This window comes from Etheostoma cragini, chromosome 4 (genome assembly GCF_013103735.1).
Source record: "Etheostoma cragini isolate CJK2018 chromosome 4, CSU_Ecrag_1.0, whole genome shotgun sequence".
In the NCBI taxonomy this organism is placed as follows: Eukaryota; Metazoa; Chordata; class Actinopteri; order Perciformes; family Percidae; genus Etheostoma; species Etheostoma cragini.
In genome coordinates, this window is record NC_048410.1 from 12,394,117 (window position 1) to 12,418,260 (window position 24,144).

At 41.1% G+C, this 24,144-nt stretch overlaps 2 protein-coding genes and 1 pseudogene across 2 annotated transcripts; 2 read left to right on the forward strand and 1 right to left on the reverse strand.

Moving 5' to 3' along the window:
- Window positions 1–5,798: 5,798 nt before the first annotated feature.
- On the forward strand, window positions 5,799–12,053 carry LOC117943949 (RNA-binding protein 15-like). Its single transcript, XM_034870399.1, has one exon. The coding sequence runs from the start codon at window positions 5,996–5,998 to the stop codon at window positions 8,528–8,530; it is 2,535 nt and encodes an 844-aa protein (XP_034726290.1). The 5' UTR covers window positions 5,799–5,995; the 3' UTR covers window positions 8,531–12,053.
- On the forward strand, window positions 11,371–17,912 carry LOC117943411 (annotated as a pseudogene).
- A 2,169-nt stretch (window positions 17,913–20,081) lies between these two features.
- On the reverse strand, window positions 20,082–23,712 carry LOC117943851 (amphoterin-induced protein 1-like). The gene is made up of 2 exons (XM_034870244.1): window positions 23,497–23,712; window positions 20,082–23,136 (listed from the first exon to the last, which is right to left on the reverse strand). The coding sequence occupies exon 2, from the start codon at window positions 23,068–23,070 to the stop codon at window positions 21,541–21,543; it is 1,530 nt and encodes a 509-aa protein (XP_034726135.1). The 5' UTR covers window positions 23,071–23,136; window positions 23,497–23,712; the 3' UTR covers window positions 20,082–21,540.
- Between the last annotated feature and the right edge of the window lie 432 nt (window positions 23,713–24,144).

Sequence of the window (24,144 nt, forward strand, 5' to 3'; positions counted from 1 at the left end):
CCCCCCCCCCCCCCCCCAACTCCCACTCCCTCCCCATCCCTTTCCTCCCCTTGTGTTTCGCGCTGTCTGGGTCACTCTCAGCTTCTAAAAAAAGATTCACTCCGCACTTGGCTCTGTGGTATCACTTATCTAGTCCATTATTCTGAGTACAAGCACTTGAACAAACATTACATCTGCACTGTAGATTCTGCTGAAAGCAAGTGCATGTAAACACTTTTGACAGATGTGAATGAATGAGTTGAAGCGATCAGTGTCTACATATGTCAGCCCACATCCAGGCCATTGCTGTCTGTGATCAATGCATTGATAATTCCCTAATGCTTTCACAATACCACTTCAGCAGCATCATGCAAAACCTGTGAAATGATGTGTAATAGAAAACAAACATTATTGTCATGTTGATCTTTCCCTAAGATCTTTAATTAATACTTAACTTGTTTAGTGTAAAAAAAACACTCAATAGTATTGGGTTTCCGCTTTATTTGTCAGTGCATCCTCACACTGTTGTAGCATCTCCTGCTTTCCCAGAGTGCATCAGTGCACAGGGACATACTGGTGTTGTGCAGGTGTTCAGACAGTGGAGAAAGTGGGTCATGTTGGGCTCTGAGAGACACATGGCAGTGCTCCGGAAACACAGGTTGTAATCAAAACTGTTGTACTGTGTGAGGAGTCTCGTCATTAAATCGAGGTACAATAGGAAACATAACAGATGAATGCATTCAAAACCAGTTGGGAGCAGTGATACAGTGTACTAATGAGAAACAGTAGGTGGCTCTCATTTTTCACACACATGACAGGAAATTCATCCAGGTTTCAATGCTGGTTCAGATAAGACAGGTGATGGATTGGTTTTCTTTTGGTTGACAGAAATGCACAAACAGATCTGTTACTAAGCATCTGTCTCACATGAAAGCCAGGGGTGCAGCGGGTCAAGCCATGCTGTTAATGTGACGCACAAAAATAAAAACTCATTAAAAGCAGTTTTTCCCTCTCTAATCCATTGCAGATTGCATATTTAAGGTTTTATATCTTGGTACATTTATAGCAGCAACCTCGGTGAATTTGAGATAAATCTTTCTTCAAATATGTTACAAAAATGTTTCTCTGTGTAACAAGTTAGCTTACTGATGGTTATCTACTGGTGTGAACAAGCACAGCAATTATAATTCTCTTTAATACATTTGGCACCATTTTATATGTAAGCACAATTTTGTTGACACACTTCAATGATGGATGAATGCTTTGGTTGAGGACAAACAACTGACCTGGATGTTGGGAAGAGTTGTAAAGCAGGATGAACAACCCCTGCCCCCATCCCAATACTATGTTTTAAATACTGGGTGGCAGATTGCCTCGCTGGGCCTGCACAAGGACATGTGACCGTCTATGGAAGAACTTCACCAGATGGTCTCTCAAAGAGGGGCCGGTCCAGCTCACAGGGTTGAGGACACAGCTTATGTCCCAATTTTTTTGGACAACATAATCCTTTTAAAATAGCCCTACAGCAAAGACAACTGTTGTTTTAAGTTAGTATTGTTAGTGCAACAAGGTTGATGCAACAAATAACAGGGTCAGACTCAGTGATGTGATCCTTTGTCTGATATACATTTTGAATTGTAAAGGTGAACTTTGTTGTAATTATATATTTTCTCTGATAGCCTGGGTAGAGAAAACAGCATTCCTACAAGAAAATGTTTTCTTTTTTAAGAATCTCAACAAGCTCAGATAAAGAAATGTACACAAGCCTAAAAAGTAAACAACAAGTTCATGCATAGATGTGCGTATGAGTTTGCATGTGTCACTAACAAATCTGAATCGTTAGCTTTTCTGTCCATAAAGCAACACACTGATAATTGGACCACCACCTCTCCCCCTGCTGTTGTGCAGGCTGTAATCCTATGCGTGGGAGTGCCCTACATACATACATCAGCATTTTATTACAGTGTATTATCAATAATAATAAAAGTGCCCACACATCCAAAAATACCCCCACTGACTACACAGATTGGTGTCGTGTGGATGATGGCTTAGGTTGCAATTCAGCCTAGGTTGGCGTGGTGTAATTAATGTAAGAAAAACAAGAGCAAAAGGTTCATTGAAATTGAAGCAAACTCAAGGCTCTTAAACTAATTTCATTCAACGTGATCTGAGGGGCAGGTCATTGTGTTCTTTAACTGCTACTGTGAGGGAATGTAACTAAATGTAGGGCTTTATATAGATACTATGAAAGGAAATTAAATAGACTAGGTGCTTAGCTCAGTAAAGCTTTTAGGATTTGTATGCAGGTACAATATGTACTTTATGTAGTAATGCATGTATTTGATGTGTGTGGATGTATCTTATGTTTTGTTCTGTATTTCTTGGTTTGATTGTTACAGAATTTCAGCATTTCTGTTTATAATTTAAATTATTCAATCCAATATAAATACACAAAAAATAAATAGCACAATCAAATTTAACAAAGTTGTGTGTTAAGGAAATTAAGACTTTCTTCAAGATTTTTTTAGAACAAATCATTTTTAAACAACACAATTAAAGTTAAACCAGGTTTAAATATTTTCTCTTGAGTTTGAACATCATAGAATCAGGATGTTTTATATTAAGTTCTATTTTGGTTTCTTCATGTTTTATTCAGAGTAGTGATGGGCCAATACCCAATGTAAGTCTTCCAAGAAGATAGAGACACTCTGGCTGAAGTATCTAAGTAAACTCCACTACCTGGCAGCCATGGAGGAGACTTCCAGTCAATCATCCGGATACAAAAGTTTTTTTCAGTCTAGACAGGTAGTGCTAGTCTACCGTCCTGTTTCCTGTTTCAGTGATAAACTTCAGATGGTGCAAGTTGTTAAGAGGACCTTCTCTGCCCCCTACTGGTGTAAATTTGTTTTTTGATTATCCAGAAGGCTGACAGGAGCACAGCTGGTAAAATCACACAGAAGTATACATAAAAGGATCCTAAAGTTTGAACTCACATTACAATAATTCTGCCTGAAATAATCAATGGTAGGCTACAGATAATACATGACAAATATACATGCTGTGACATTAAATAGCTTCACCTGCCCAACTAAGTGATTTCTTTTGCATCTTTGAAACCCCTTAACAGAAGTATAGAAAATATATATTAGTAATTACAATGCCTGAATATGTTTTTAATTGGAAGAAAAAGAGAAAAAGTGCCAAAGCCTACAGTAAGTATTTTAACTGCAGTATTATCAATCCCATAGAAAATAAAGCCACACAGTATCACACTGTCACTTGCGTGGATATTACAGTGTGGTGATAGCTTACCTACTGCAGATATGTAAGGTAACCGGATTTCTCAGACAAAATCAGGGGACATTTTCAGCTCAGAAACCTAAATACCTTCAAAACGGGGACACTGCCCCAGAGGGATCACTAGACCTAGAGCTGCCCTGGGGCACAAGCCCCCCTGGGGGGGGGGGGGTCCATGGACATGCTCCCCTGTAACAACATTTTGTCTATTTTAAAGGTGCTCTAAGCAATGTTGGGTAACATTACTTCTTGTTGACGTTCAAAGTATTTTCAGACAAAACAAGACTAGCTTCCCCCTCCCGCCTCCCGCCTCCTCATCCCGTTCCCTCCCTTCTGTGCTTCGACACACTAACCCCCACCCCCAAATCCTTCTTGTCGGTTATTGGCTGGAACGCTGGAGCAGTGTTTGTATGTGCTTTGTGGTGCATGACATCGCTTACAGCACCTTTCGCATCAATCCGGTAGCCTGGTCCTACCAGACTCTGGTACTTTAGCTTGGTCCCACCAGACTCTGGTCCATTAGTCTGGTCCAGCCAGACTCTGGTACATTAGCCTGATCCTACCAGACTTTGGTACATTAGCCTGGTCCTACCAGACTTTGGTCCATTAGTCTGGTCCTACCAGACTCTGGTACTTTAGCTTGGTCCCACCAGACTCTGGTCCATTAGTCTGGTCCTACCAGACTCGGGTCCATTAGATTGGTCCAACCATACTCTGGTACATTTCATTTGTAGGCTACTTAGAGACTTGCCACTCTCCATTGAGAAGTGTTAACTTCCTTGAAGGCGGGTACTCTGTTGAAGTTTAAAACTATTGGATCTGCCCAGAGCCACTCTGCATCTGCCATAACCAATCGCTAATGTTTGGTTGTGACGTCAACTTAGCATTGCTACCCCATGGGGAGGAGGGCCACAACATCATCTGGTGCATTTTGAAAAGAAATTCAGAGGTTAGATATGATTATTCTCATCTCTGGATGGAAATATTTGTGCTGTAGCCTGAAATATTTTGCACTTCAGAATTTTAACCATGCACACACAAGTGAAATCGTTTCTTCTTTCTTCTTCTCATATTTTTGCATTTCTATCACTAGGAAGAATACCAGTAGAAATATATATTTGTACATATTTGTAAGTGTGTTATGTATAAGTAAGTGGGGTTGTCTGGAATCTGGCAATATGATAAGATGGTGGGATACACTGGCTAAGCAATCTACAAAACTGTCTTTGCTGACATAAATAGTTTATATGAGAACCAATTATAATTTTGGAGACCATGTAGAAATTTTGTTGCAATTTCAAAACTGGATTGCTCGAAACCCGCTTGTTGTATTGATGCATGAGTTGAGTTAGGAGTTTGAGAGATATTTCACAGAGAGTAATGGGTGTGCAGAGATTTATGCATAATGTAAATATGATAACGTTTCATCTAGGCCCCATTCTCATTAGGGGCTAAGCCCCTTTAAAGGTCTGATCCTAGAATCACCCCTGCTGCTACTTCATACTTGTACTCCACCACACCTCAGAAGGAAATGTTGTAGCAGTAGTTTACTGAACTACATTTATCTGACACCTTTATTGCTTCAGGCTGGGCTTGACCAACAGCTCATTGAGTATTGGACACAATAAAAACTGTTGAGGAAACATGTTCTTTTGACATTGATCCAGTAATAAACGAGATCTCCATGTAAATCAGTAATTTTAGCATCGTAAAATATGGCATTCTAAAACATTTCTGAGCTCTGAGAGTTTGTTCAATGTTTTTTTTCTTTCATAACAATTTCGGGTCTGTCAGTCACAGTAAAAACTGGGGACATTTCCGGGGACGGATCCAGCCGGGGACAAGTTAACAAAACCGGGGACTGTCCCCGGAAACCGTATAGGCCTACTGTACGCTGTCATGCACTAGTTGTGGGTCTAACAGAAGATCTATCTGATCAGAACAAGCTCTAACAGTTTCAGTGCAGACACACTATGAACTTGAATTTTAAAAAGCTGGTCCCTGACCGGGCCACAGACTGCAACGCCTCCTGCACGAATGCACAACAATAGGTTTGCTACATCTTTGCTCGACACATTACAGTCAGCCCCTCCTCCAAAGGAAGTGTTGTTTTCCTGTCAGGCCTCCTCAATAAGTGTCCTTACTTCAAGGTCGCCATGAAGGCTGGACAGTACTTTCCCAGAACAATTTATGTTCTTCCAACTTTTTTTATGCTGTTTGTACCTATATATAGGCCAATTAACTCATACTATATTTTAATTCATACTAATTCACTAAGATTAGATTAATCTAAAACGCAAATTTTTAATCTAATCTAGTCTACCACTAACATTATCTTTTTGTTATTTCCAACTGAACATCTGCCTTGACTGTACTATAACCCCACAGCAGATGCATCCGTGGATGAACCAAAAGAGTTTACACCAATATTAATCGAATAATATAAAAAAACCTAATTTGGCCGCACCCTTGATCATAAGGCGAGCGTACTTCCTTTTTTACATAAGTGACACCCCGATCAGCCCATCACCTTATTCTATAGGCGTGTAGGCGGAACTTCCTGTACAGGACTGCAAGTATTAGTCCAACATGGCGGTTGTGTTGCTCGCTTGAGAGTGTAGTTGAAACCGCGGATAAGTTAAGAGAGTTAAAGTCTATTTCAGTGGCAGAAAGTAGATTAAAAGAGATTAGTGTGGACTACAGGTATCAGAATTTGGAAATGAAAGGGAAAGAGCGGTCACCGGTGAAGAAACGCTCCCGCGCGCCAGATGAAAGCAGAGACCGAGGAGGAAGCCACCCGGGCAGCAAGAAGATCGGAGCCCTGTCAACCGCTGCCGGCAACAACGGCAACGTCTCTGCTCATCCAGGCGCTTCATCCAGGAGAAGTGTACACAGTGAGAAAAGAGACATGAGGGATTTAGACGGACATAATTCATCCAGTCGGACTAGCAGCGGCTACGACTACGGGATTGTTCCGGGGAACAAGCCGTACAGCGGCGCTGACGTCGACGCGGAAACATCCAGGTCCGGTTCACGCAGCGACCTGCGGCCTCCGTCAACCCCAGAAAATGAGTACAAGACTCTCAAAATAAGTGAACTGGGCAACCAGTTGAACGACGAGGAGATAGAAGATGGACTGTTTCACGAGTTTAAGAGGTTTGGTGACGTGAGTGTTAAAATTAGCCGAGAAAACGACGAGAGGGTGGCGTATGTAAACTTTAGGAGGCCTGAAGACGCCCGTTCGGCCAAACACGCCCGCGGGAAGCTAGTGCTGTACGACCGGCCTCTGAAAATAGAGACCGTTTACACGAACAGACGCAGAAGCCGCTCCCCTGTTTCAAAGGATAATTTCTCCCCAGGACACAGACATCTCCACTCTCAGAGACCTCTGTCTCCCACTGGCATGGGGTACAGAGGCTACCGGTTACAGCAGCTGGCTCTGGGCCGTCTCCCCCCCCCTCCTCCTACAACACCTCACATAAGAGACCTGGAAAGAGAACGAGATTTTTCTGTGTATGATGCCAGGAATAGACCCCCGTTCGTCCCTGACTGTGCTGTTTTCCGTGATGAGGACCTAATGACCCCTGAGGATGACCAGAGGGCAAACCGGACTCTGTTTCTGGGCAATCTGGACGTCAGTGTGACAGAGAGTGACCTGAGGAGGGCGTTTGACAGGTTTGGGGTGATAACAGAGGTGGACATAAAGCGGGCAGTGAGAGGCCAGAACAACAACTATGGATTCATTAAGTTTGAGAATCTGGACATGGCTCACCGTGCCAAAGTAGCAATGTCAGGGAAAGTAGTGGGCCACAACACAGTTAAAATTGGCTATGGAAAACCCACACCCTCGACCAGGCTGTGGGTGGGGGGCCTTGGACCCTGGGTTCCACTTGCTGCACTAGCCAAAGAGTTTGACCGCTTTGGCACCATCAGGACTATAGACTACAGGAAAGGTGAGGTGTGGGCTTACATCCAGTATGAAAGTTTGGATGCTGCTCAGGCTGCGTGTACTCATATGAGAGGCTTCCCTCTTGGTGGCCCTGACAGAAGACTCCGGGTGGACTTTGCGGAGACAGATCATCGCTACCAGCAGCAACAGCAGCCGTATGTGCAGCTCCCCCTCCCACTGCCACACTATGACTTTGCTCCTGAGCCCTTTGCCCACCGCCTTACAGACTCAGTGAGAATGAGGGAGAGATCTCCTCCACTTCTTTCTCGCTTCAGAGACAGGGATCTGTACTCCAATGCTGAATGGTCTGGCATGGCTGTCCATGACAGGATGCGAGGAGCAGGCTTTGATCCCATAGATCGCCTGGACAGGCGTTCCCATGAGACCTGGTCAATAGAGCGTGAGCGTGAGCTACAGGGCCGAGATCTAAGCCGCAAAAGGAGACATTTAGATGATGGCAGCCGGCTGGATCATTCACCTGACAACGCTGACTTTGGCCTGCGTCGTCATGGCAGCTCCTTAGAACGCAGCCCCGGTGATGGGGGACGCTGCAGTGACCCTGAACGCCTACCTCGCTCCGGCAGAACCTCCCCCGTTAGAGAGCGCCAGAACGCTGGCTTTGGAGACAAGAGAAGAAAAACACTTAGCCCGGCTGCGCCAGACTCTGAGAAGGACCGCAAACGCAAAACCAGTGACCCATCTAAGAGCCCAGCGAGGAAGGAGGATCGCTTAGAACCTCTGTCCTCCTCCTTCAAGTCTGGCCAGCAGTCTAAGCCGGCAGCTGGAGGACAGAAGCTGAGTCAGGTCTGGCAGGGCGTCCTCCTGCTGAAGAATAGCAGCTTTCCCACATCACTGCACCTTCTGGAAGGGGACATGGCAGTGGCTACCAGTCTGCTGTTGCAGGGCTCTGCGGGGGGTCAAGCGTCCCAGTTGAAGATCAGCCAGCGCCTGCGCCTGGAACAGCCCAAGCTAGATGAAGTTTCTCGTCGCATCAAGGCCGCTGGCTCCAGCGGATACGCCATCCTCCTGGCCGTGCCCGGGAAATCTGAAGATGGAGGGATCCAGGACGCCAGCAGCTCTGCCGAGAGACCACTGAAGAACCTGGTGTCCTACCTGAAGCAGAAGGAGGCGGCCGGCATCATCAGCCTCTCTGTTGGGGGCAGCCGTGACAAGGACCACGTAGGAGTCCTTCACGCTTTCCCCCCATGTGAGTTCTCACAACAGTTTGTGGATGCTTCTGCCAAAGCCTTTGCCAAATCAGAGGACGATTACTTGGTGATGATTATTATCAGAGGAGCGTCATAAAAAAAAAGAAATCTGAATTGTTCTTTTCACACTCATGAACTGTTAAACTGTGTGTTGCAAACACAGGGAGAAGTAATGATGGCAAAACAGAATAACAAAACAACTGTGATCTGATTTTAAGTTTATAGAAATGAATGTCACATTGAATTTAATACATGTTGCTAAATTGTGTAATAATAATTCAGGTGACACACTGCTTTCTGCTATTTAGTTGTCAGAGAAATGTTAATCACTAAAAGGGTACTCTGCTTAAAGTAGCCTAATTCAGAGCAAGCTACAGTTCTGTGAATCAATACTATATGTTGCCATATCGCATTTATACTAGGACACAATTCCTTAATACGATGACTGCATATAACAAAAAGAGTTTAAGATCCAAATCAGAATATTTTGCTTTCATTTGATCTGTACTTGGCATATATTTAACTGGCCAGTGTCAACCCCTTTATTTAGTGCTATAATGTTTGTACAGCCAGCCCATGAAAGAAACTCATGTACATATGATTTAGGAAATATATCTATTTGCTCTAAAGCTTTACCCATTGCTCATTAATAGGCATATTCCAGATGTGCATCTGTATTACTTTTTGCTGACCAAGTAAACATTTTGATTGAAAGTTTCTTTATAACAACTTTTCTATTTTTGTCAGCTTTGGCCAGTCCTGCTTAAAGCTAAAGAATATTGTGGAAATAAATTGTGTTACAGGGCACTTAAGGACATATAGGGTTATAGGACAATATATAACATAAATATCAAGGCTCCTTGCAGAGCCACATCTGGAGGTTTATGTGACATTACAAGGTGAAATGAATACAGTTTTTCCTGCCTGTTTTTCACAGTTTTCTCTGAGAACGGGCAGATGCATGTAGGGATGGACACAAGCAGCAATCACCTCTACTTTATAATCCAGTTCAATACAATCGCTGTGCAAAGAACACTGTCTTTTATAAAGCTAACTCTGTTCAGTGTTTGTTGAAGTAAAGTTAGAAAATCAGCTTTTAAGTTCTATTTCTCATCTCAAAGGGTTGTATTGAACTGCATAATGTTATAGGCTAATGTTTATGGCTGGAAACTAATGCTTATTTTCATTATTTATTATGTGGTCTAGAAAACATCAGAAATGATGTTTTCATTATCTTTAAAAAGCTGTGTATGGTCTTACCAACAGTCCAAAACCAAAAGATATAATTGATTAACCAATTATCTAAATGTTTGCATATTCATTATCAATTGTTTTTATACAATACCATTCAAACTTTAGACTGGTACTGTGATTTCAGCTCTAAATATCATTACCCTGGAGTGTCTCGACAAAACTGAAAGCTGTTCAGAGGAATTACAAGTCTGTTGTTTCGACTTCCATTATATTATACAGAGCTGCTGTTGTGCCCACCCCTTTTATATTGTACTTTTACTGGCATCATATCACACGGTAATTGGTTGATTGAAATAGTCATTATGTTATTATATTTTATGTTTATGTTCTAAGCCACTAATTACAAAAGATGATGTGACCTATAAATTAAGAGCTCTATGTATGCCATGCACGATGACTATAAAATATTGCTATACTATCAGTGGACTTGTGAATGAAAGAGGAGAGAAGACCGATCTCCAATGGCCTTACACGCCTTCTTCTGAAGGGACTGTTTAATTGATTTTCATGCTTTGGTTTGAGTACTGTGTTTCAAATGGAAAAAAAGAAATAATTTGTGCTGTGTACTCAGGATTTCTGGAGAGAGAAATGGAATACATCAGTACTCATGGGCCTAAGAAGTATACCTAACTGTCAAAGTGCAACATGCACTTGATAGATTTTGTCTCAATAAATTTACTCTTTCGTGGGAAACACAAGTGCTTCGGAAGACAGCTTTTGTGACCTTTTCTGTACTTGGAATTGTCTATCCAACTCTAAAGGCGTTATCACTTTGACAGCAGGAGCCTTTCCAACAGACAGGAGAGGAAGTGTGAGAATCAATGGGAGCTGAGCTTCTCGGTTCTGTGTTTTCATTTTGTCGATCATCATTTGTTGAATGACTTCTTTGTGAAGAGCTTCATTCAGATTGAAATTCGGCCAAACTAAAATACTTTTTTTTTCAGTCCGTCTGCAAAGGCAAATCTAGAGTCACTGTGTCTCTTCAGAGATGTGGCTTATTCCTCAGTCGCCTCTGGCCTGTTGTATCTGGAGGTGTGGCTGAGAACCATCTGGTTTGTCACTCGCCAAGTTTTGCCAAAGTCACCGGGGTCTCGTTCATCTGAGCCTCTCAGCGGAAGCCCGCTAGGCCCCCGGTCTTCCTCTCGTCTGGCTCCAGCAGCACAGAGTATGGTTTCAGCATCTGCAGCAGCTCAAGAAAGGAGCAGAGTTCATTTGTGTAGTTGCTTATTGTTCTTGCATTGGAGTTTTGAAGAAGATCTCTGCTAGGGCCAGACTTCGAATGTGTCTCATCCTGTGTCGGAGAAGAGGTTGAGACTGTGACACAGCGTCTGCTTTGTGTGCCTTTTTAAAATGGAAAGGAAACTCAACAGAAGAGAAAAGATTGCCAAACTCCTGTGCAGGGAATCATAATCTTTAGTTGACCTGTTGATCTGATTTACATACCTTTTTTAACTGCATATGAAAGCAAAGTGAAGAGTATCCTGCTGTCATTGAGTCAGGATGTATATCATCAAGACGGTGCTGTTCCTGCTCATCGCAGCTTCATCTCCAAACTAAAGGGACCTGAGCAGCTTCACGTTTCCACACGGAGCCTCTACCGCGATTCAAGGTTTCCTGGAGCTGTAAAAGGTTTGAGTCTCCCCCTGGCTGGACCTGCTCCTGTCTCACAGGTAAAGTATCAAGATGGTCCAAACTCCTGACTTGGGTACGTATTAAAATGTGTACGACAAACACACCAGGCCTTGTTTGATAAAGCTGGTTGGAAGGTAAAGAAGAGATCATCAAACTGACTTACAGTGTAATGTCCTTGAGGTAAATAGCCAACCAACGCACAGCTTTTGTTAAGATTGTCAGACAATTTAGAAAGACCAACAACATTTTTGAGGTCTTTGTTCATTAAGAAAATATCCTGTCAGACGGTGCTTACAGTAGGACTGCTGGGGCTTTTTGCAGACTCAACCATGGGTATATTTTGTCTGGTTTTATTTGTGAAAATACAAGTACATTTTAAAGTGTCGGTCACAAATACACCAGCAATTTGTGCAGCAACTGCTGTAGCTCTCAGCATCAAAGACAGCTTCACAAGTGAGTCCTTAAATAATTGTAGCAAATGTTCATTTTGTAAGGCAATCATGTGTTTTACAGTAGTTGCTCTATGAAAAATGTAAAATGTAGTTACCTTTCGCCATTGGTCTTAGCTTATTGTAAATGAGTAGCAACAAATGCAAACTTGTAAACACAAAAGGCCAAATGGTCTGTGCTTGAATAACTGAAACATTAGCTACTGCAAAATAATGTTAAGTATACAACAATATTACTTTATATGCCACACATGGTAAAAACACATGGTTAGCAAATAGGAAGAACAGAAGATGGTTATGGGAATATTTCTCAAATTATTGTGGGCTTCAGCAAGTTATCATCTGTTTTTACATCATCCAACCCATGTAGCTTTCTTCAAATTGATAGATTAAGTAAGGTCATGCATTGTATGGCAATTTATTTAAAAATAATAGTTAAGCTTTCGGTGCGTAAAAGGTTTAGATTAGAAGAAAAATCACTCCTCAGTAGGAGCCCGCGGCCCAAGGCAAACGGAAAGTAGTATAATCGATCACAAAGTGGGCTGTCAACAGTGGTACGTCAGATGTGCAAACTTAATCAAATAATGCCAGAGTAATTAGCTTGATTAGAGATGTTAGGATGCTGCAATAGATAGTAAAGGGAATGTTTACTGTATGTAGCTGGAGAGCTAACACTTAAGGTGAGATAACTGGGAAATCAGGGCACTTAAGGTTGGTTAGTTAATCAGTGACTAGTGGAACATAAAAGTTATTGAGGTCTTACTTAATCTAATACCGTTGGCTGTTTGAGGTGTTTGGAACACATTAGGTGCATACTTCACTGTTGATAGTTCAGACTTTCTTGTTTCCTGTATTTGAGAAAAGAACGCTGCCTGTGACTGACAGAAACTGGCAATGAACTAAACAAGTTTAAAACAAAGCACTGATAAACATCCTTTGCTGTATTCACTGTGTATGTATTATTGTGAGTTGTTGAATCAAGATTAGGTACACTTCTTAAAAGAAATGTCTCGGTCCTGTTTTAAGTGTCTTTCAGAAAGTGTGTGAGTGTGCACCCTAAATGTAGGGCTTACCCAAAGATGATTATATAATTGTGAATACAATATGGTATAGCTTTTTTTCCTTTTTATATGTTTGTATTATTCTTTTGGACTACACCGTGCCTTAACAATTTTTCTTTGTTGATGATTTTAAATTAAAATGTTCAGTATTTCAGGTTGTCACCTCAGTATGGAGGCAGGAAAGAAAGAAAGCCGTCTGTGTCCTCCTTTTAAAAGACACATTTACCTGCAATGTGACTGAATGAGCTCTACTATACACAGCTTCAGTGAACTCTGAAGGTATGAGTACACACTGAAAAGCTGTTGCACATTTAAGGAATTCATCAGATGAGAAACCGCCTCGGTGAGTACAGTTTAAAATTGTTTCCAACTATGAATTTTTTAGTAGTAGTAGTATTTGATATTAATAATGCAAGTTGCATTTGATCTGTGCTTGAATAAAAGCAGCCATTCTCGAAACACTTTCTGACGTTTTGTCTTTTTTTTACTCAAGTGGTCTGTTCTGGTCTCAGTCCTCTAGAGGGCAGAGTTGGATGGTGTCATATTAAACTGCCATAGCACACGGCTAGAAGACATACCTAGGGGAAAAAAATGATACAGTACTAGTGTCGTTGTTATTTTTTGTTTTGTTTTTATTTTGTAAGTTATGCGATAATCTTGTCCGGTTGATGGGTGAGGAATTCTATGAGATATTAAACTTCTTTCTCACTGATATCAATAACATTTGGTCTACAAGCATTTACTGTTTATCTTTTAAAAGCCATTAATACTTAAAAACAAAACGTATCAAAAGGTATTCTTAATCGTCACATACAGTACAATGTAGTGAAAATCTGTAAGTGCTTTTAAGGAGCACTGGACAGCTGTTCAGGCATCGTCCAGGGAGCAACTTGGGGTTCAGGGTCTTGCTCAGGGACACTTTGACATGTGGCCAGATGACCGGGGATTGATCGACCAACCTTACGGTTATCGGGCAACCATTTTACCATTTTAAGATTTTATTCATCAGCGAATGGATAAACAGTAGAAAATCCACCCTAGAGATGTTGGAATAGTGAGTGTATTAGTAGCACCCACACCTGGTATCACTGCAGTCAGTGTGTGAGTGAGAGGCAAGTTATAAAAAGCTTTGGATAAAAGTGTTACGTACATAAATCCAGCTGTTTATGATTAGCCCCCCCCCCCCCCCCCCCCCCCCCCCCCCCCCCCCCCCCCTCTGAGACAGGCCCTTCACTTTTTGTAGCTCAGAACACTTTAGTTTATTTTCACGTTCTACTTGCCTAGATCACTCCCAGACTGAAACGCCTTTTGAGGATAAGTTATGAGGTCTGAGATATTTAAAAAAAAAAAAAAAGGGTTTGTGAGTATGCTTCCACATTAAATATGTGCTATAAACAGGCCTCTCTCCTCCAGCTGCTTCCTGGCTGACTTCCCTCTCAACGGGACTCCTGAGCAGGCAGTTTAACATTAGAGGGAAGTCAGCCAGGCAGCAGCTGGAGGACAGAGGCCAAAGACTACTGGAGGAAGTTTCCCTACAACACAGCAGCAAAGTTTCCATGACCTTTGACCCAGATGTAAGTAGCATGTAATCTCTGTATATCTGCCCTGTGCACTCATTAAATATTTAAACTGAGGAAATAAAAACTCCAAAGTTTTGGAGACAACATACTATCGCAAAGATTGGCTTTGGAACTCCAAATCAGTTCTCTGAAGTTGTCTTTGACAGCGGTTCCTCTGACCTGTGGGTTCCCTCCATCCGCTGCACCAGCTCTGCTTGTGGTGAGTATATACTGATAAAGGTACATGAGGTACATGGTCAGAATACTGTAACATGGTGATGATTCTGTGTTATAGCCGTTAATCGGTGATTGTTCAACAACAAATGCCAAACATTTGTGGGTTCTTCTCTCAAATGTGAGGATTTGAGTTTTTTTGTGATATATGATGGTAACCTGAAAATCTGATGGTTTTACAATGTTTGTCAGATAAAACAAGTTATTTTAAATATCTCACCTTGGGCTATGGGAAATTATGAGCATTTATAATACTTTTTGGAGAATTCTGTAGACAAAACGATTAATCAAAAATGAAAATAATTGTTATTTTCAGCCCTAATTCTTACTGTATTGCTGAATTGACACTATTTGCTTGTTCTTAGTACTTTAAGATGCCTTTTTGTAAACAAAAAAAAAGAAATGAAATGTACTGTCTTTTATCAGTTACTCTGGCTCTCTGTCACTAGACAAACATGTGAAGTTCAACAGCTCAGCATCTTCCACTCTCTCCGTCTCATACGGCAGTGGATATGCAGCAGGAATACTGGATATGGTCTCATAAAGGTGAGGATTAAACATTCCCTTTTCTGCTGGCCAGCGGTGGAAAGTAACTAATTATCTTTCCTAAAACTTCAGAGTGAAACATTGTACTTTTTGCCGCACAACGTGTATTCGAAAGCTGCAGTTAGTTACATTTCTAATTTAACATTTTACATGAAACAAACCGGATAAACTTATGTAATACAACACATTTTTTTTATGATTAAACCTTTTTGGCTTGTAACCCCTTACAAAAAAGCAGTGTCTAGTTGGGGCCCCTTCAGACGTCTGAGTTATGAGTCGCTTTAAACCTCCCAAAAAATAAACCATTACTTTCCTATCCCTTCACTCACCTCACAACACCCTAGTTATATCTTGTGACCCTTTTTGTGGGGGCGACCCTTAGGTTAGGACCCACTGGAAATGAAAGAACTTTACATAGTTCTATAAAGTAATTCAAACTAGCTCCAAATTGATTGATACTTGTGCATTGAGTTATTACAAAAACATATAATTTGCAGATCAAGTACTTTTACTGTTGATACTTTAAGTATATTTTGGTTACTCATATATCAGTGTTTTACTACTTAAGTAAAGGATCCGAGGACTTTTTCCACCTATGCTGATAACATACAAAATGTATCTACCATGCCGTATCTAATCTGATCTGTATTTGCACAAAACACAAAAGCTGATGTTACATTTTGGCTATCACATAAGCAATCTCTACGTGGAGCACCAGAGATTCGGCCTCACTGTAACAAAGGAAGCTTTCCCGGGCTTTTTACCCTGGGATGGGATTCTTGGTCCGGCCTTCCCTGGCTTATCACATGAAGAAGGCACATCTGTATTTAACAAAATGTGGAACCAGGGCAAAATCCCACAGAACATGTTCTCATGATGCCAAAAAATGTTCTCATGTGCAAGATGGTGTTTTTATGAATGGTGCAGTACTCTCATCGTCTTTTAAACAACATCTGTGCCTCCCGTTCTTTAGAGGGTAGTATGTTAATTCTGGAAGCATGCAGTGGATCGATCCCTCTGTATCAGGCCACTAATGTTTGAAACATCCAAATACAAAGGGAGTTTGCCTTTGCATGTTTAAACGTCCATGTTTTGTTTTTTTAAACACAATATAGCCACTTCATAGTTGTAATTATTGTAATAATTGGGAGGTCTTCTTCTTGCCTCTGATGTATGTAACAGATGCATTTCTATTGATGCTTTCTTTATGTTGCAGAATCACCACCGATTGGAACATTGTTGCATGCTCAGGGCCACAGCTTTGCTCTCCCTCCATCAGCCTACGTCATAAAGGTTTGTGTTTTAAGCACAAAGTGATGTATGGTCCCACTTTCTAAGGCATACTTAAAGAATTAATAGTTACTGGCTTCATCAATTTTTATAAATCATTTATTAAGCAATGAATAATTTAAGCCATTATTAGAGCATTGTTTGCTTTATTGAGTATTAATAATTCATTAATATGGACAACTTTTAGCTTGCCAGGTTTCGAGAAATTTTTTTTAGTAATGTATATCCCCAGCAGTATAACTTGCCTTGTCTTTTAAGATAGCTAAACAGAGATCAATTATATACAGGCATGAGCTGTTCAAGAAACTACATATATAAAGGTGATATTGTTATATAAACTAAACATTCAGTTGCCAGTTTACTGCATTAGTTATTAATTTTAGTTAAATGTTATAATCATTTAAAACAATGGATCTATTTCTATGGTCATCATTTTCTATTCTGTTATATTGCCAGGTGATTTTATTATTTTGTCCACACCATTTGCATTAATGAGGGTATTCTAAATAACTGTATAATACAATACAGTTCAATAGCACTACAAAGTACATCCTTCAAAATTCATCAGTTGCAAAATGGAAACCCTTTATGGATGCAATATTAGAAATTGGTACCATATTTTTGTCAATAAAAAAAGTTTTTAAAAGCATATGCAGATTTATATGTTCCAGTATTTAGTTAACCTAAGGCGATTAAGCTGCTCTGCTGCCTTCTGTCATGCTCTCTGTCCTCTCTCCTCATTCCGCCTCTGGGTGCAGAACAAGGTTTGCATCCGGCACCTGGACCCTGGGTGAGGTCTTCATGCAGCAGTTGCACACTGCCTTCGACATCAACACCAACAGGGTGGGCTTTGCTCAGGATGTGTAAATGCGTGAAAAGCTGGGTCAGTTTACAATGATACAAGCCATTTGCCTAAGGCTCTGAAACTCTGAGATATTTATAAAGTAATTTAAATGATTTTGTATCAACACAATTCCTGTAAAAAACATTCATATCTGTGAACAAAACGAATAAAATAGTACCTTTTAGACCTTAAAGGCAGTATGTCTTTGTTTTAAAGGAGGAATCGAGGGATTCAAATGCCTGTAAAGTATTTCTAGAATATTCTGCAAAGACAAGAGTTAACCAACGTTTTTCTCCAATATGGATCTGTGCTTTGGTGGCCACTGGATGGCAGAGACCTCAGTGTGCTGCACATTCAGTCACATCACCATTCATGTGATTCTCCTGGGAGGGGCCTGAGGAGCGGATGAGTCATCTTACTTAGAATTCAGTCTCTGAAACGCAGAACCGCCAGTCATTCATTGTCAACAGGTGCCGACTTACATTAATGCCATCTGTGTCGGTGATGTTAAGTGATCGGAGATTTTCTTTAGGCTGCTGCATTTGTTCTAATTATAACCTGAGAGTTACAGGGATGCGTCGTTCAGCTCTTTTCCATTTTAACACATTCATCCACACAAAGATCATTAACCCACCCCTCCTACCTCCTGTGAACTTTTATTTAAGATTTTTTTCCATTAACCATTTAAAAAATGAAATACTTTTAAACTCTATATTCCATGTAAATGCTGCATTGCATTTTTCACATAGGTTCAGTCTAGTTACACACACCTGGCTGCTGTACTGTGGGTAAACATGGTAACAGGAGACAGCAAAAGCAGGAAGCACGAACATCCCTGCAGACCTCTTCAATCATTCATCCTGCAGAGGGGCTGCAGGACAGCAGGTTAGGTTTCACGCTGCGATGTCTGTCAGAGAGATGGACCAGCGCCTTTACAAAGCAATAACTCTGAATAATGATTCTGCACACATTTTCTCGTCTGACACATGAATAACTGTGATGTAGCATGTTCCACACAATAAATATTGCTATAACTACACAAACGTAAAGATATGACTCTTTCAATGGAACTGTGAGACCTAAATTTGACATTAAACATCAGGACGCCAATATAATACTGATTACTGAGAACTGACTGTTCTGTCCTGGCAGGACCAGAATGCTCACTCTGCTCAGGGAGATCCTGTGGCCAACAAACCAGATAAGGGTGAGAGGCCAGCAGCATCGCATGTTGCCTGAAGAAAGTAAGTTTGAGGTACAGGTGCAATAAAATAAGACTCCCTGCGCGTTCGGTTTCGGTTCCAGCGAGCTGTGTGGTCTCTCGTTTCACCCTTAAGTGAACGAGGCTGTGTCCTTATGTGATACACAAACTAATCTTAGCCTAAACAGATGTTAAAATCAGGTCATCATCATACTTTTTCAGTCCCTTTTGGAGCACTATGCAGTTTAAGGAATAGCTTTGTCACTTTGTTGCAGACAGATGAGAAGATTGATATCACTAAGAGTTGTGAAGTGAATACGTGTATTTCCAAAATGTTAAACTATTCCTTTAACATTCTTTTCTTTTCTTTAAAGTTCTGTGCATTCACTATACAGGATATAATGGAGATTGTTCACTCTTTGTTGCCATATTTTTGTAGTTTATGAAATGCAGTTCCAGTACAGTAATAGTAATACAGAAAATGATATTTCCTTGTACAGGATTGCATATATATGTTAGATTATACAAGTTTATTTGTGCTAAACAGAAGGTAACCTCAACATACTAATGAAAATATAACTGCTGACTGTGAATAATTAACATGTAGATTATTCATTTTCAGCATGTAACTTAGTCTTTGGTTATAATGAGTAACTTTTAGATGGAAAAATACATATGTACAACATTAGCATACAGTAAATATGCTCCCCGTTTGAGAGATGTAAGTCAAAAAAGTTACTCATGATGTAGCTTATAATACTATTAGACCAGGCTCACAATTTAATAACTATAATTCCCACAGAGACATTTATTAAAGGTGAAGTAAATTATCTTGAAAAGGCACCATGAGAAGTAACCGCATAAAAACAATGGTTCCTTCAAAATAAAAGTACATTTACTGTACATGCTACATCGATCATCTGGGAAAGGTGTGTTTTGCTATTAAATTGCTTCACACTCTTATTATTTCATTAGTAATAGTTATGTTTAATTTTGTATGAGTAGTGTTACTTTAAACTGTGTTCTGTGACCATCATTTATCAACAACAGAGCCAAAGTGACTTTAAGTTTGTGAAAACATTATTTGTACAGGTCTCTATTTTCTGTTACATCCTGATTTATATCCTTGTGTGCATATACCACTTTGTTCTGACACCATTTATGTTATGATGTGAGCCTCTAATATCAACAATTGAAAGGTATTTCAGCAATGTAACTGAAACGGCTACTTCTTGCTATTTAATCTGCGTCAGGCAGCCTGTGTTGGCTGCACAACAGGCTGCTATTTCTGACTGTGTTTATGAGACTGCTTGCTGGCTGGCTGGCATTTACTGATTTGTTGAGGGTTGGGCACTAATGCCCAGAAGCATTCAGTATTTGGTACTCGCTCTCAGTTGTTTCCCTTGGGCAATGCTTCCCAGCTGCTATTACTGTAACTGTCCAGTATGACAGGATGTACACTTGTTAGCATGTCTCAATCTGACACTAAACATTTTGTTTTCACTGCATTGTAACAATGAAGTAGGATTATTTTTGTAATTTGAACACACTGTCCTGCATCTGGTCTAAACTTTTTTTTTAACATAATAAACCCTTTATAAACAGTTCACTGAAGAATTGAGCCTGAAATCTGCAGCAGCTCCACAGACTGTGGCCAGCGGTCAACTGTGCTATTTTTCTACATCCTTCAGGTTTTTAATGTACTAATAAAGTCTTTGTTAAAAAGTGCCATTACTGCCTAATAATTAGGCCTAAAATGTTTAGAATAAGCACACAATCAGGAAATTCAAATCTTTGTCTAAAAACTACTGTGAATCTGGTGTTTCTTTTATCAATAATTTTTGCAGTGTCACCTGGAAAGGAAATTGCAATTATGTTTACTGTGTCAACTAACTGGCTAATCTTAAATCAATATTTCATGTACATTTGTCCGTTAACAGTCAAAAGTTGTATTTCTATCGACGTACACAACTAGATATCAGCCAGTAATACCCACAATGTGTATGTGGTCATTGTTATATTAAGAACTGCCACAACACTAGTCTGGTTGATCTGTTTATCTGTTTTTTCTTGCTAAAGAGAAACAATTCAAACTAATTATTATAGAAATTATTACTGAATAAAGCGAATTACAGTTAAAATATGTTTCAGAAAAGGCTGGGCTAATGATTCTGTAATTATGCAGAATCTTAAATTACTTTAAATATACCTGCATAGAAAGCAGTATTTAAAAAAAACACTTCAACGGAAGCTCAAACACTAATATCATTAATTGAGCGCTGACAGTCACACACAATCTGAAATAATATAAATAGATAAAATTGCATAAGAGTAATCCTTACAGTATTGTGTGCTGTGAAGGCTGACAAAACCAAACAGTAAACGTAAAACATAGCAAAATATTTAACATCTTGCAGAGTTAATACTCAAAAAATAGCTTCTCTTTCAAGGAAAAAACTTTTGTCCAACACAACACCACTGTCTGTTGTACAACTTCAAAACTTCTAATCTTCACAGTGCTGTGATCCCCAGTGCAAAAAAAGCTGGTTAACCTTTATTTAAATTACAGCCTCAGGTTATTCAGAAGCAAGTTGTTTTCCTGCTGCTGTTAGTGCTAAGAGTTAGGACCTTTTGAGGTTTAAATATTTTAAAGTCTTGCATATCTATTTCTTGCAGGGCCAGCCAATGATTTGCGGTAAAATGAAAACAATTTAAAAACAATAGAAGCATTAAATGCATTTTTTCCATTTGGTAATTTAGGTTAAGTTATATAAATAACAGTTCAAATCATGTGTGACAACTGAGATACTGTAAATGCATAAATCAAAATATTTTGGGTCACAAATAATTTTTAACTACATTTCTCTGCCTCATCACAATGTTTCGGGGTGTTTTGAATAGTTTTTTTTGATCAAGACATTGCTCTACTAATATAATATTATTATCATATATTAACAGTACATACTACTGTGACAGTGATTACAGCCACATGGGTCGTGCCATCACTGTCTTATCCTCCAGGCTGTGCCGCTGACTTTTACACCACCATGGGAGTATCGGAGCACACGGAGCTGACAGACTCTGCATCAGACCTCCTTCTCTCCCTGCTGTCCCCCTGCCACTCCTCATCTTCCTCGCCTATTGGGTTCAACCTCCCGTTCTGCTCCAGCTGGTCCTTGGGTTGCAAGAAGGCCACATGTCTGTAGGCAAAGCCCCCACCTTCCATTCTTTCCTGCCCCGTCTCCTCGTGGGTCTGAGTGATACTTACAGTCGAAGAGTGGAGGCTGTCTCCGGGATCGCTTTTATTCAGGCCCTGACCTGGACAACAGGCGCAGCGGCAGGGTGTGAGATAGAGGTAGATGAGAACCATAACTAAACTGACCAGACATGCTACGAGGGTGGTATAGGCCGTTTTTAGGTTCTCCAGTCCACCACTTTTGGTGGAGTTAATCACCATTACAGATACATACAGCGTCTCATTAAATGAGTCACTGGTGGCATAGCAGGTGTACACCCCTGAGTCCTCTGCCTTCAGGGGCCCAATCTGGAGGCTGCCATCTGGACGCATCAAAGCAGTCTTGTGTTCTGGAGACAGTGGGATGTTTCCAGGCAGCGCCCAGCTCTTCATCATGTCCTTTTCCCTGGTGTCACAGTCCAGGAGCAGGAACTGCTCCAGATAGGTTTCTTTGTCTATCATTGTGACCTCACTGCAGTTCAAATAGACCTTATCCAGGTCCAGTATGACCATTTTCTCTTTCTGCTGGCCTGGTAACACACACGTGTGGCTGTCCTTGAAGTCGGTGGTTGAGCTGAGCCCCTTAAGGTACCACCGTGCCACCAAGTCATGCACCTCACAGCTGCAGGTCAGAGGGTTGTTGTGAAAGTACAGGCCATTCTTGATCCAGGCAGGCAGAGCCTGAAGCTCATAGAGGGGCGGGGATTTGATTCGGTTGGAAGACACATCCAGCAGCCTGAGAGTTTCCAGCCGGCTCCGCTCCTTCACCAGCTCCAAGGGAAAGCGTGAGATCTGGTTTTGGCTCAGGTAGAGTCTCTGCAGGCTGACGAGTCCGGAGAAGGCAGTGCGATCTATCTGAGAGATGCGGTTGCTGTAAAGCAGCAGCACCTCCAGGTGCTCCAGCGGCTCAAAAATGAACTCGTCCAACTGGCGGAGGCCATTGAAGGAAAGGTCCAGGTAACGTAGCTTTGTCACATACACAAACGCCTCAGAGGAGAGGAAGGTGAGGCCATTGTGGCTTAGCAGCAAACTGTGTAGTCTGCTGAGAGATTTGGGGGTCCATTCAGCACGTAGCTTGGTGATGGTGTTGAAGCTGAGGTCCAGAACAGCTGTATATTGTGGAAGAGTGGTGGGAACGTTGGTTAGATTCATTTTGGAACAGCTAACAATGTTGCTGGCGCACACACAAGTCTTGCAGTCCAGAGGGCTTCCTATTAACTGTGCACTGACTCTCACTGTGGGCAAAAATAAAGCCAGAGATAGAACTGTGATGAAGCTTCTTCCTCTGAACACTTTAGTGGCACCATGGGAAATCCAGAGTGACCCCAACATGCTGTCAGGATAATAAACTACAGCAGTCTGGATGTGTTCTAGTCGTCACAGTGGAGAGTCATGGAGCTGTACGGACATAAGATCAATACAATTAGCACTGTTTTACTGAAAATCCAAATGAAAGATGTCATGCCATTAATGGTCACATCATCTCATGCTCTAATGCACCCAGAGGTGCATTGCAGCAGCCAGTTCCCTAGATAGTCAAAAGGTTATGGGTGGTCAGCAAAACATGTCGTCATAACGCAAATTAATGAATCAGCGATTTACATCTAGGCACAATATTGATGAAAAGACCTTTTATATAGATCCTAAACGATTATGAACGTAGCCTACTGTCTCACAAGCCTCCTTCGACCATCATTAAATCTCCTCCGTGTCAGAGACATTTGTCCCAGCGGACTGTAGTGTCCCGCCCGACTTTACCTTATCGTCGGTTTCTTAAGATCCGAAGAGAAAAGGGGAGAGTCGTCAACAGTCCGGTCTTGGAGACAATCCGCTACAGGACAGTCTCGTCCTCTTCATCACAGCAGCAGCTACGATCACAGAACGACCGGGGGAAGCCTGTCTGCGGTCAGCGCTGATGAGGAAATGCAACCATCTGATAGTTGATCTGTGGGGAACAAATAGCGGAGCTGGGGGTTGTCCGCCCCCCCCTCTCAATTATTGGTATTACACTTCCCTTCATCTTCAGATGGTGCACTACTATTAAGCTGACAGAAATACATTTTTTAATTAAACATGTAAAATGTTAATTATCATGCAGTGTGGGGAACAACTGGGAATGAACTGTCTTTGAGGTAGGTGAGCTTCAGATTGCCGAAGGCTGGCTGTCCCTTTTGACTTTTCTTTCCCCAGTGCGTATTACATTATTATTTCGTCCATTAGCATGATGCGTTTTTCCTAAAACAGAGAGGGGTCCTCAGGGACGCACTAAGAACCAATGGCTGATTTAGTGTCCTTCCCTCTGGTTTATCCTATTACGCTGGTGAAGGACAGGGCAAACACTCATTGTGTCAGGGTTTGTGAGATTAGGACCCAAGTGTAGGAAGACAATGAGGGTGCAGCAGTTTG

Bases quoted from the DNA above. Each gene is read 5' to 3' on its own strand.
- LOC117943949 (XM_034870399.1), top strand. From the start codon at position 5,996: ATGAAAGGGAAAGAGCGGTCACCGGTGAAGAAACGCTCCCGCGCGCCA.
- LOC117943851 (XM_034870244.1), bottom strand. From the start codon at position 23,070: ATGTTGGGGTCACTCTGGATTTCCCATGGTGCCACTAAAGTGTTCAGA.